Here is a 13,306-nt window from a genome sequence, read left to right as displayed (position 1 = left end):
ATGGAGACGAATCAGTCATGGCTTCCTTTTACCCAGGTGATTGGATGGTCATGCTGGAAATGCAAGACGCATACTTCCATATCCCATCCATCTAATGTCCAGGAAGTATCTCAGGTTCGTCTTCCAGTTTCAATCCTTCTGCTTCGGCTTCTCCACTGCTCCTCAAGTATTCTCCCAAGTCCTCTCCCCTCTCGCCAAATGGCTCCACCTAGTCGGCATCAACATCAGCCTTTACCTGGATGACTGGCTTCTTTGATCTCCATCAAAGGAGAAGTGCAAGAAGGACCTTCAGACAACTCTCCAACTGTCTCAAGATGTAGGAATTCTTTTAAATCTCCAGAAGTCCCAGTTAGCCCCTACACGGGAGCTTCTTTATTTGGGGATGATTCTCAACTCTCGGTCTTTTCAGGTTTTTCTGTCCCCCAAGAGAATTGCAAACTGCCTCCAGACGATTTGCAGTTTCCTCGTCCTTTCGTCGTATTCATCCCGTCAGTGGATGAGCCTTCTGGGGACTGTCGTCTATTGAGCCGTCTATCAAGACCAATTCTTCCTCAAACTAGGGCAGGAAGGCTAAACTGGACTCTTGTCGTCCTACCCATTACTCAGGCGATAAAATTGGACCTCCAGTGTGGCTGTCCAAAGGAAGGCTTTCGCAGGGAAGATCTCATCGGCCTCTGAGCCCCGACTTAGACTTCTACTCAGATGCCTCAGATCTTGGCTGGGGAGCTCTTCTAAGGGGTCAGGAGGTTTTCGGGACGTGGTTCCAGGAGGAAAGCAGTCTTCATATCAGTGTAAAGGAGCTCAAGGCCATTCATCTAGGTATCCAGCTTTTCTCAACCTGCTCGCAACAAGACAGTGGTTGTTTATGCGAACAACAGCACCGCTCTGTCGTTTATCAGGAAACCCCGGTCACTGTTTCCTTTTACCCTCTGCCAGACTGCAAAGAACCCCTGACTCTGGGCCCACCAGAATCACGTGATGTTGGTCACTCGCTTCATTCAGGGGAAATTGAACATCCTGGCAGACGAGTTGAGCTGTCAGAAGCAGTTCCTTCCTACCGAGTGGACCTTGGACCACAGGAACTGTGTCAACCTTCGGAAAATGTGGGGCAAACTGTTTTTAGACCTGTTTGCCACCTCAAGAAACAATTGCCTCCCTCTCTTCTGCTCTCCAGCCCCGGATCCCTTAGCATGGGTGACGGACACCTTGCTCCTAGACTGGTTTGGCCTGACCTTTATGCCTTCCCACCCTTCAATTTGATGAGGGAAGTCCTGAAAAAGTTTTGTTACACCACACATCAATGACACTCATAGCTCCATTCTGGCCCACGAAGGAATGGTTCCCGAACCTTCTGCATCTTCTGGTAGACTTCCCAAGGCTGCTTCCCCAAAGCCCTGGCTTCTCAGACAATCTCACTTCAAGAGATACCACCAGGGGTTGTCCACTCTTGCTCCGACAGGCTTGAGACTGTCAGGAAACCTGTCAGAATGAGTGTTTTTCAAGAGCAGCTGCAAAAGCTATTGCCAAGTGTGGATGACAATTTGCGTCTAACATCTACTAGTGAAAGTGGACAGTGTTCTGTCGATGGTGCCTCAGACATCACATCTTGTATTCTGAGACAACGTTAGCCCAGATTGTGGATTTTCTCCTATACTTGAGGATCTTTAGGAGTCTGTCCTTGTCCACCATTAAAGGATACCATACGATGCTTACCTCAGTTATTAAACAGAGGTATGGATCTTTCATCTAACCAGGATCTTAATGACCTCATTAAGTCATTCGACACTTCAAAGCAGAAGAAATCTGATCTAGTGTCTTGGAACTTAGATGTAGTCCTTAAGTGGCTTAGGGTCCTCCTTCCGAGCCACTCATTTCCGCTTCCCTCAAGAACCTTACGCGGGAGACCCTCTTTCTAATAGCCCTGGCTACGGCCAAACTATTAAGTGAACTGCATGTGATTGACAAGAGGGTAGGTCTAGCCAAGAGTGAGGATCTTTCTAAGCCTTGGCCTCACTCCTTCCGTATTAGGAATTTAATGGAAATCCTGGGCCTGGATGAAGAGTGTGTTCTTTGCCCAGTCAGACCCCAGAGGTACTATCTGCATAGGCCCAAGAAGACCAGAGGACCTGCCAGCAACCTCAGGTGTTCTGTCAAGACTCCTCATCCACTTTCAAAGAATGTCCTATCGTTCTTTATTAGAGACCTGATCTCCAAAGCGCATTCCCGGATTCAGGAAGATCTTTTTCCTTAGATCAAAGTTAGAATTCATGAAGTCAGAGGAGTGGCTCCTCTCTCGCCTTTAGGCACAATTTTATCCCTCTTATCCGTTTGTCAGTCGACCTTTTTGGAGGTGCAAATCAATCTTAGCGTCGTATTATTTGAAAGAAGTAGAAACAGTGTTTGAAAACTGGAGTACCCTCGGACCTTTAACAGTGGCTGGCATAGTGTTGGGGGAGCCTGGGGTTACTTTGTGCCTGGAGTGCCCACCAATCTTTGGATGGGTAGTGGTGTGTCAGGTTGGGTGACGGCATTATCTGGTTGTTTGTTTGTGGTACTGCAGTGAGGGCAAGGGCAACATTTTTTTCTGCATGTGTCCTGTCAGCGATCAGGCATATCATCCGTTGCAAGATTTACAGTGATGTAGAGGCTCAACCACCGTGCCATTAGAGGTTAAGATGAGCACCAACCAGAGGCTCTCTTACCAGGTAAGGAAGCGTCAAGCATCGTTTCAATGCCAGCCATCCTTTATAGTTCAAGTCACTACCACCTTAATTTTTTGAAGGAGAATTGTCCATTCATCCAACCCCCCCTATCAATGTGGGATTCGGCTAAGTAATTACTTGGTAAGTTACTTATATAAAAATGGCATTTTTATAATAGTCTTGTATATACTTACTAAGTAGTTACTGAATCGGAGCACGACCTCCCTCAACTTTGTTTTTTTCTTCTTCTTCTTCCATGGACTTTACGGCAATAAAATAAAATGATGCCGTTGGCTGCGAGTTGCTTCCACGCTCATGTTGCAGTGGGCGGGGCCTGTCACCCCCTGCTTTGCAACTGATGTGTTACGTCTTTTATGTTACGGGGTCTCAACTATGAATGCCTCTGCTTCTGTTTGTTGTCGTTTGACCTTGGTAAGACCTGGGTATAGAGTTCTGTGATAGCCGATAACTTAGGTTAACTCGTAGGAACGCAGTAAACTTGGTAATTCTTCTTCACTGTCTATCTTATTTCAGGAGGGGGTAAGTGACTCGCCGGGCACTTTCTTAGGTTTTATTCTTATAACACTATAATAGTTCACACGGCCAGCCACACTAGACTTAGAAATTTTTCTTGGTTTCAGAGAGGAGAGTGACACAGATCTTACCCAAAAGGGGTTCAAGTTAACTCTAACTAAAAATTGATCAGAATGAGCTCTGGACCTATGTGGAAGAAAACTCCTCCTCTTTGAGGAAGCCTACTTTAATCTTAATGGTTCAATTCCAACCTCCCACTTTTGGCAAGGACAAATCAGGTCAATTTTGGTGACCTTTCATTCAATAACCACGTCTTTAGCTCCTCCTTAAGTTCCCATATCTCAACATTGGTTGTTTAGTCTCTCTCTCTCTCTCTCTCTCTCTCTCTCTCTCTCTCTCTCTCTCTCTCTCTCTCTCTCTCTCTCTCTCTCTCTCTCTCTCTCTCTCTCTCTCTCTCTCTCTCATATATATATGAATAACCATCAGTGAATTTCATACATTATTCACTGTAAAAATACTTTCAAATTCATATTGCATAACAGATGCATTACCGCGAATTTTGAATTTAGGGTGCCGCGTGTGCATAATTGATAGCTAAGTAATTACCTGGTAAGTATATATAAAACTATTTTATTAAAAAAGTCATGTTAATTGAAGTTCCTTGAATATATTCAAATTATTTAGATCTATTATTAGAAAAGAAGAAATAAAAATAATGAATAGATACAAATGTAAGATGAATACAAGAAATTGTTTTAAGAGTAGTAATGCATTTTATCTTTGCTTGAACTTTTGAGGTTCCAGTTGCACATATCCTCAGAGAGAGTGTTCCACAGCCCAACAGTAAGGAATAAAGGACCTCTGAAACTGAGTAGTTTGGTAGTGAGGCACATTTACTGCATATTGGTGCTGCTGTTTAGCAAATCAGGTTACTCCCAGCAGTACAACAGGATCATGGATCAGTTATGAATGTAAAAGAGCTTTGGTAAAATACAACTTATGAAAAATGGACAAACAAAGAGACCTTCCATTGTCAAAAATGGACAAACAAGAGACCATCCATTGTCCAAGTAATAACTGCTAATGTTAGGAAATGGAAACATATCATCATAAACCACTACTGAAAGAGCTAAATCTCTGGCAGAAGCAGACATCCACACTGGAGAATGGTATTCAGTAAAGGTAGGACAGGTGACCTAAAACAGCCTGCACTGATTTTATCATTATTATAAATATATATGAAGCCTTACATACAGAACCTAACTTTTGTGCAGCATTTGCTGACATTTTCATTAGATGTTTCTCAAAAGTAAGATGCGATTCAGAAGTTACACCAATTTTTGTTAAAGCTTCAGACTCATCCAGCAGTCATATCCACCTGAAAGAGAGGATGGGGTGGAAAATCTGTATGAGATCTGCTTATCAATAGTGTTTTTGTTCAGCTTCTTACCCCACAAGACTACACCATTCGCTGATCCAGTCCTTGTCACGATTGAGACTAAAGGCAGCTTCATTTCTTGTAAGTGGAGGTTTTGCTACGCCCACAAGTGTTGCATCATTGTCATGTTGAAAAATCTTGTTTTCCAGGCCAACAACCACATCACTTGTATACACAAAAAATAACACTGGAGCAAGACCACTATCCTGTGGAACTCCAGACACAAAAGCTCTTGGTTTGCTGAAAATCCCATCAACAGCAATGACTTGCTGCCTACCTGTAAGGAAATCTTGAAGTAATCCTAAAACATATCCACCCACTCAAAGAATCTGAAGTTTATAAATAAGTGCCTAATGATTTACTAAAACGAAAGTAGCACTAAAATCTATAAGAATTATTTTGCACTCAAAACCCTTATCAGGGTTCTCATACAAATGGCATGTCAAATCTAAAAGAGCATTGTTGATACCTAACTGCTTTTATGTGCATGTTGACTATGCGCTGACAATCCTTTAGAATCCACATACTTCTAAAGTGCCTTAAGATAAGTTTTTCTTCATCTTTGGAAAGCACAGTGAGAACAGAAATTGGCCTGTAGTTACTGCAGTCAGCAGATATGCCACTTTTGGAACAGGCGCATCGCTCATATGCAAATATGCTATGTCGACATAAAATTATAGAATTTGGAGACAGAGCACTAGAAACCTTTTTAAAAAACAAAGGGAAGAAACCATTAGAATCCTCTTTAGAGCAAAATGCTAATTTTTAAGAATAGGCTCAGGTTGACAAGTATCAGGGAGAGGGAAAACCTCAGTTGAATGATTAGCTTCAAAAGCTCAGTGAAGCAGTTCAGGCTTTTCCTTAGGGCCAGTAACCAATCCACCATCGTCTGTTTAGTAGTGGTAGAATGGAAGACGAGCCTGACCCAAAGATAGGTGATGCCACAGGTAAGGCTGAGTAATTCCTACAAGTTTCCTCTATAAGGAATTATTGTGAACTTCTCTCAGGTATATGTTAAGTTCTATTCACAGCATGAGCCAAATTCTATTCACAGTATAGCTAGGCTCTACAAAAATGGTGTAATTTGCATGGTTTTCATGGTAAGTCTACATGCACTATCAAATCGTGGCTGGTCATTTGTCCTGAACTTGGTGACCTTATAGGGCCATACCTTACTAAAATAGCAATCAGCATTTCATTTAACCTCTTAGGATCTGGATCTGATATAGCATCTGAAATATTAAGTGCCTGACAAAGTGCAATAATGCAATCACAATTGGCTCTGGATTACAGTCAGATTGTTTTTCCAATTTTGTTGTAGAGAGTATACTTATTGGCATAAGCCTATCTCAGTGGCAAAGTGGTCGGAAGTGCCTAATGTGGTTTTATGTCTTGGACTTAATGATAGCTGGAACATCCGTGAATACGAAATGTAGTCTATGACCAGAAATATGCGTGGGTTCCTGAATTAGCTGGACAAAATTGGTGAATACACAGAACTTGAGCAGATTGGCCATGTTGATATGTGGAATTTTTTAAAGTCGCTCACTTCATTGCACTCTTCGTAAATAACAAATGAAGCTTTTGAATCCTGTAACTGAGCCATACTGATCCTCTCCAAAGACAGTCATTTATAGAATTGCCAATATTTGGAATGTGGTAAATGGCAAATGTGTAAATATTATAAAACTTGCAGAAAATCTTAAAACCAAGAACTTCATGGCATCGACACTCAAAAGTTTTATTTGACGATAAATAGGTAGTACAGATTGTGTCTATACAACCATAACTTGCTCTTGTGGGATGTTACAACAATAAGTAATTGGGCCATCAAAGTGTTTAAATAAAAAGATCAAATCATAGTTATGGGCAGAACTCTGAAGACGTCTAATATCCAGCTTAAATTTCCAGATCTTCAGGATGAATTTAAATATCTTTCAGCAAGAGCCATATCATCTTGGTAGTGTCTGTTTGCTTTTGGAACAGTGATTAAAGTGATTAGAATATTGAGTTCTTACATGTTTTTAAACTTTTCAGTAATCCAATTGGTGGAAAATTATTTCTTTGTTCCGACCTCATAGGAATGGGAAATTGTATTTGTAGTTAAGGTGTAATTTTTTCTTCTACAGGAAGTGAAACGAGAGGAATTTGAGCAACAGATAGCATTGGCAAACACCCCCAACAGGAGAGATGACAGAGATAGAGATCGAGATCGTGATCGTAAACGAAGTCGTGACAACAGAGGTACACCCATGTCAGATAGTGATGGCTGGAATACCGTAGCGTCAACAAAGAGTAGAACATTTGATTCATCACGGCTCAAGAACACCTTCAATAGGGTAGGGTGTTTATAATGAATTTGTTGCATAACTTGCAATTGAATGTCACAAACTCACAATCACCCTATTTTTTCCGCACCAAGCCACAGATTCACTCATCTGGAAGTACTTATTCTTGTCCTTTCTTTGTGATCAAACATTTAATGACAACTTTCTCCCAGCTACTCTTAGTTATATTTCTACAATCCTTGGAACATTGCATTTGTACTTCTTCCCTACCTTCCCAACATTCAATACATTGCCCATTTCCCAGCCTTGTATCCCTTCACCACTTCAAATTCAAATGCTACCTTTGCTAGTCCTAAACATTTAAAGTGTTATAATTTGTCTTAAATGTCAGTTTTCTTCTGTACCTTAATTGTGCATTGAAAACCCCAATACTAAATATTTTTCGCCTACTTGAAGTAATGGAGTTAGAGTGTAGTATGGGTGATGCTGCAAATCTAGTGTACTGTGCAGTAGCGAGATTTATGTTCCTCCCTCTATACAGGTGTCCAAGGTAGTTGCTGTTGCATTAGGAGAAGTAGCCTGGGGCAGGTTTGTCATTTAACAAGCATTTAAGTCTCCCCCCTCCAGAGACAATTTTATTAAGGTTATATATAGTGGTATTAGAAGTTTGCCTGGTATTGGTACCCAATGAAGTGCGTATGGTTTTTAATACTTTATTGTAGCCCCTCTTTTGAGGAACACTGGGTAAATGCACAGTACTTAGCCTAAGCAGATAGCAATTGATTTTCTTATTCTGAGACATTGGAATAATGGTGGCATTTGTTAGTTTTTGTGGAAAACCATCAACTACCTCTGGGCAATGAGGTTTTTAGCCCTGTACTTTAAACTCCTGTTGTAATGTGTGTTGAGGAATTACTGGTTAAGTTTGTGGATGTGGTTATGAGACTGGAACAAAAGTAAGAGAGCAAAAGAGTACATGATGGAGATAAATAGTGGTGGTTTTTCTTGGTCTAGAAGGTGCTGGCCTGGGTCTAGAAGTTACTGGACTTGAAGGCTAGAACATAATCACTGCAAAAATTGTTGGCAAGAGAATTTTGTATACTGTAATAATGTGGCAGACAAAGATTAAATTATGTCTTTCAGAAGCAGAGTAAAGTTATTTAAAGATTGTGATAAATTGAATGTTTGGGTGAATTATAAGAAGGATGATTGTTGGATAGAGTATAAAGTTTGGAAAGATGGATTGTTTAGGTTTTGGGGTGAGGAGTTAGTTACGAGGGGAGAGAAGTTTCATGGAAGTATTCTGAAACTGTTTGATTGTTGAAAGTAAGTAGTTTTTAAGGTCAAGAGAAAATGATAGAAGATTGTTGTTAGTACAGTATATTTGGAACAAGGTAATGCATGTGACAGTTGTTGATGGAGGTATGACTGATCATTATGTGGTTGAAGGGAAAGTGAAAATAGATGAAATATAATAATAGTGATAATGGTAATTGACTAGGATGGTTGTATGGTTATCATGGAAAAAAAGGTTAAAAATTTATGAAAATGTAAAAAAGATGAAATGAAGTTAGAAAGAAAAGGAGAATAATTGGAAATTCAGCGTTGAATCAGATTGTGTGTTCAGGCAAGGAAAGTAGTAGTGGAAAGTGGATATAAAGAAACGGGTTAGTGAATGAGTAGTTGGATTGTATATATGAATGATGTAAGGGTTAGGTGATTCCCAAAGAGATTGAAGTATGTTGGTATGATACATTTCAGAGTTAATTTTAGGAGTGAAAATTAATTTTGTACTGTGACCAGAGGATATAGAAAGTGAATTTTGTAAAGTGGCCAGATGATAATATAGCATGAAGACTGAAAAAGAGAAGGCGTAGTTAAGAAGCATGTTATTGGGAAAGGGCTTAATATGGTTCCAGAAAGTAGGGGGGGAGGGTAGTTTAATTACATGTGTTGAAGAATTAAATGAATAACATTGTATACCTGCAATAGTAGATGTGGAAAGACTGTAATCAGGTCAGGAAAGGGGAGGATTGAAAGGAGAGGTGCGGGTGGGGTTTAGGTAATGTGTACTAAGTTTGAGGTAGTGTGAGAGTAGGGAAAATCTGTATGTGACATACTTGAACCTGTGGAAAGTTACCGATAATGTAGAGCAGTGAAATTTAGAGGATTATGAGCTCTTGAAGTGCAATATCTATATTGAGAGCAGTTGGAAGTTGAGTTTATTGGATATATGTGAATTTGGGAGAGACTGGTTTTGTGTGCAAGTCATAAAATTTTGTGATTTCTCCAAAGATGTTTTGACATTTGTGTGGGTGAAGTGAGGAGAGAAGTTAAAAAGGAAAGATTGAAATGCTAAATTATAGCATACAAAAAGGGGCCAAGGAAGGAGTGTGGAGTAGCTGATAGCTGCTGCTGATGGTTATATAGAAGAGAAAAGCCTTTCAGGTTGCAGAAGTTCAGCTTTTGATGGGAGAAAGTAAACAGATAAAGGACTGAAGTATTAAGGTTGTGGAAGTCAGAGAAAATAGAAATTGGTTGTTAGTATGAAGTGTACCCTGTAGGGGGTTTGTGCTTTTAGTGTACATCACATGGTGCATTGAAAGCATCGGCAAAAGGGTGTTTGCAGTATCCCATCAGGCCCTAGCTGCACCCTCATTTTAGCCTTTATCCAGTCCTGTTTGGTTAAATCTTTGTACATCGTCCCATTTATTTTCTTGATCTCCTCATCTTGCTGTCCAACCACCCTAACTTTTCCCTTTCACTGTCTTAAGTGCTAAATGGTTGCAGGTACCCCAGTGTTTGGCTTTATAGTGTAAACTCCATTATTCATTCATATCAAGAAATGTAGAACTTGAAGAATGAAAAAGAAGAGTTAGTTGAATTAGAAGTCAGAGGATGAAGTAATTGTTTGTACTGTGGTTTACTGACTTTGGTGTGTAAGGTACACCTTTAAAAGGGAAAGGTTCCAAAGGAATTTGGGAGTCAGAAAGCAAGTTATTCTAGGTGTCAAAGAATTTAAGGACAGTACTCTTACGTGCCTGAAATGGTATGTGTAGAAGGATTTTAAGTATGAAAAGAGTATTGAAATTAGAAGACCAATTTGGGTACAGGTATTCAAATGGGTGTTGATCAAATGTGTGAAATAATTGTTAAAGAGACAAGAACAACAAAATCTAGAGGATTTTGATGACTTTTGAGTGTTGCATGTGAAATAAGAGTAGATAGAAGTTGTGTTTAAGGTGGATGTCGAAGTGACTGGTGTTGTGCAAAGTTGTTCTTGAAGATGTATATGAGATGTCCTGTTTAGTTGCTTTAGTGTACATAGAGGGTATGAAGCGTTGAGAGAGTGATGGTTGTAGGTATTTTGTGGAAATTATGGGAGGTTAGTTTTGAGAGGTGGTGGTTAACCGTAAAGTGAGACAGAAGTATTTATGTTCAAGCTAGAGAAAACAGGAAATGGTTATCATTGTGGGTGGAGGGTTGGAAGTGTTGATTTTATATGTTTTTTTGGAGTAAAGGATGAGTGAAGAGGTAATTACAAATTGATATAATTTGGAATGTGTGGAGAAATTGTGTAGTCAGCTCTCCTTCATGAAAGCCAAATTTGTAGGTTGATTGTGAACAAAAGTAAAAAAGAATTTGGTCTTAGTTGATGGGATTTCAGCTTGGTTTTAAAGAAGTATTGGGACAGAACAACTAATATTTATGGATGTGAGATAAGTTTTTTGTGTGTGTGGGTGTTGTGTTACATGCTAAAACATTTTTTTGTTATTATCAGTAGTACGAATAGTTTTATATATGTTATTAGGTCTGACAAATATATTTCTTTACAGCCTGGAGCAAGTGAATCGAAAGAAGTTATTCTCAGGGGAGTTGGATTTGGAAATTGGGCACGTGGCAGTTCAGGTGGTGGCTTGAAAGATCATGATGATGTCAAACAGCAAGAAAACAGATTTAATGTTTTAGGAGACAGCATGGGTGGTGCTCCCATATCTGGAGATAATAGAAGAGGAGCACCTATGGGGTAAATATATTTCCAAGTGTCATTAAGAGGTTTTATGGAAGCCAAATTATTTTTCCAAGGTCCAGCATGTGAAATAATTTGAATAGTGAAATTATCAGCTAGTGTTTTTTTTTTTTTTTTGTATGATTATGTGAAAGGGTAGTAAACTGAAGGCTCAGTTATTTTTATGCATCAACATATTCCATTGCTGTTCATTCTGAATTCCTGGCTAGTCCGGTCTCATCTATGTCCTGTCTCCTTAGTAGCCTCTCCCTTATTTCAGAAGTTTACAGTGGTTTGGCAACTGGTTGGAGTTGTTCAGATTGCATCAGTGTTGGCAAGGTACAGGCTGTATCATTGTCAGTCAGGCTTAAAAATCTACCATTTTCACATGCTTTCTGACAGCAAAATTTGAGGCAATGATAACGAGGTGTGTGACTATGATTACTTGGACAAAAGACATTACCCAGTCAGAGGCACTGATTCTGGCTACAATCTCTGCCAGTTGCCAACCCAATCAAAGAGTTGGAGTCTGTTCAATTTTTGTGCAGATAGGCTTCTAGGAAGATAAAAAAAAATTTCTGAAATAGTTTTCTTAAGGGATGGCATTAGTTAAACTTAGCAGATGGTGAGTTGATTCTTAAAAGTTTACAAGTTACATAGATGACAGTTTATGTACAAAAATAATTTTATATTGGTGTCATAAATGACAGGTTTAAGTTAGATAACACTGAAAGTCAGAGCATTCTTAATGACAAGACATAGATTTCACTCTTGCCAGATAATGAAATACTGATACATGTATGAAGTTTTTTCAAAAGCCAATTATAGCCATTTTATTGTTATGGTGCCAGTGTCATGTTTAAAGAAAAAAAAAGGAAAAACTAAGTTTTTTAACCTGCTATTTTAACTTTTATCAAGTTGATGAAGTTGATTATTAATGGAAGTAACCCATCATGGTAGCACAGTACCTGCATTGTTACAAATTGTGTGCTAATATTAATTTTGTTTGCAGTCGTCTTGCTCCTGGGGGTGGCCCCCCACGACAAGGTGTGTTTGGAAGCAAAAGCATGCCACCTCCCTCAAATGAGAAGGAAAGTGCACTCTCGTATGTCAAGAAATTTGTTGGTAATGGTAAGTAAAATAATTTTGATCTAAGTTTAAATTGGTAAAGCTGCAATTTGTTTTTTTTTTCTTTCTTGAGAATGTTGTTAATTATTTGTACCTCCAGATCGGAGCAAATCTACTAGCCGACCAGAATCAAGAGAAAACTCAGTACCTCGTGAAAATGAAGCCCTCAAAGGACCAGCTACAATTGATCCACAAGCAGCAGAGAAGTTTTCTATTGCAATCATTGAAGAGTATGCTCATAATGTGGATGTAGATGTAAGTAGGAAATTCTGCTTTTTATTAACTATTACATTATTGCCTAATATGGCTTCAGTATATGAGATGGCAGCTAGTCAGAATCTTTCATTGTGCGTATGTGAATATTTACATATAACATCATTTACAGGATGCAAAGTTGTGGATTAGAGAGAGGTTTTCATCTTCGACCATCAAGTACTTTGTGCAGTATTCCTTAGAGTGGGTGCTTGACCGTGATGAGACAAAGAGAAAGAGAGTCGGACAGTTGTATCATGATCTTGTAATAGAAAGTCTTCTGTCAATTGAAAATTTCCTCGAGGGGTAAGCAAGTATTTCATATTTGCAGAGCATTGGAAAGATGATTTCTGAACATAGAACTGGTTTTCTTGATTTATCCATGTGTTCACAGTTTTTATTTACATATAATTTTTTTTCAGTGTTCAAGAAACTTTGTCAATGACGGAAGATTATGCCATCGACATCCCTCGTGTTTGTGACTACTTTGGAGAGATTTTTGGTAAGTGTGAATTGCTAGATTTTGTGATTTGGGGATATTTTTTGTGTTTAGCATGATTATTGCAGAAGTGAATTATTGGCAAATATGAACCCATTAATCATAGATTACTTTGTACAGACAGCTCCCAGCCACTGGAGCTTGGTAGATCTTGGAATTAATTTTTCTCCAAGGATTTGCAACTTATTGCTGTTGAATTTAATATGCTTTTCAATTGTTTCTATCCTATATCCTAATCAATTTTGATTTATTCTGTTTGGTAAAAATTGTCAATTAGTACCTTTCGATCATTCTTAGTCATATCTGTTCTTTGATCTGCTGGATTTTGAGTAATTTTCACATAAGAGATTCCTTTTAATTTTGAAATGTGAGTTTCGAGTGATGAATTTTAGTATTTCCAATAATTTTATGAATTACCAGTTATCATATCTGACAGCAGGGCATATTTAGGAAAAA

The 13,306-nt window shown here is 39.0% G+C and overlaps 1 protein-coding gene across 12 annotated transcripts in view; it reads left to right on the top strand.

Annotated features, from left to right (window-relative positions):
* LOC136843737 (eukaryotic translation initiation factor 4 gamma 1-like) overlaps nucleotides 1-13,306 on the top strand; it is a 721,796-nt gene that overhangs the window by 679,892 nt on the left and 28,598 nt on the right. For all 12 annotated transcript variants that reach the window (XM_067112379.1, XM_067112384.1, XM_067112380.1 and 9 more), the window contains 6 exons: nucleotides 6,804-7,013; nucleotides 10,799-10,989; nucleotides 11,984-12,102; nucleotides 12,200-12,354; nucleotides 12,485-12,657; nucleotides 12,774-12,853. In XM_067112379.1, coding sequence (XP_066968480.1) covers nucleotides 6,804-7,013; nucleotides 10,799-10,989; nucleotides 11,984-12,102; nucleotides 12,200-12,354; nucleotides 12,485-12,657; nucleotides 12,774-12,853 — 928 coding nt within the window. The remainder of the gene's footprint in view (nucleotides 1-6,803; nucleotides 7,014-10,798; nucleotides 10,990-11,983; nucleotides 12,103-12,199; nucleotides 12,355-12,484; nucleotides 12,658-12,773; nucleotides 12,854-13,306) is intronic.

The sequence above is a fragment of the Macrobrachium rosenbergii genome, chromosome 12 (assembly GCF_040412425.1).
Source record: "Macrobrachium rosenbergii isolate ZJJX-2024 chromosome 12, ASM4041242v1, whole genome shotgun sequence".
Classification (NCBI taxonomy): domain Eukaryota; kingdom Metazoa; phylum Arthropoda; class Malacostraca; order Decapoda; family Palaemonidae; genus Macrobrachium; species Macrobrachium rosenbergii.
The sequence above is the reverse complement of the archived record's forward strand: the minus strand, read 5'-3'. Positions and strand labels throughout refer to the sequence as shown.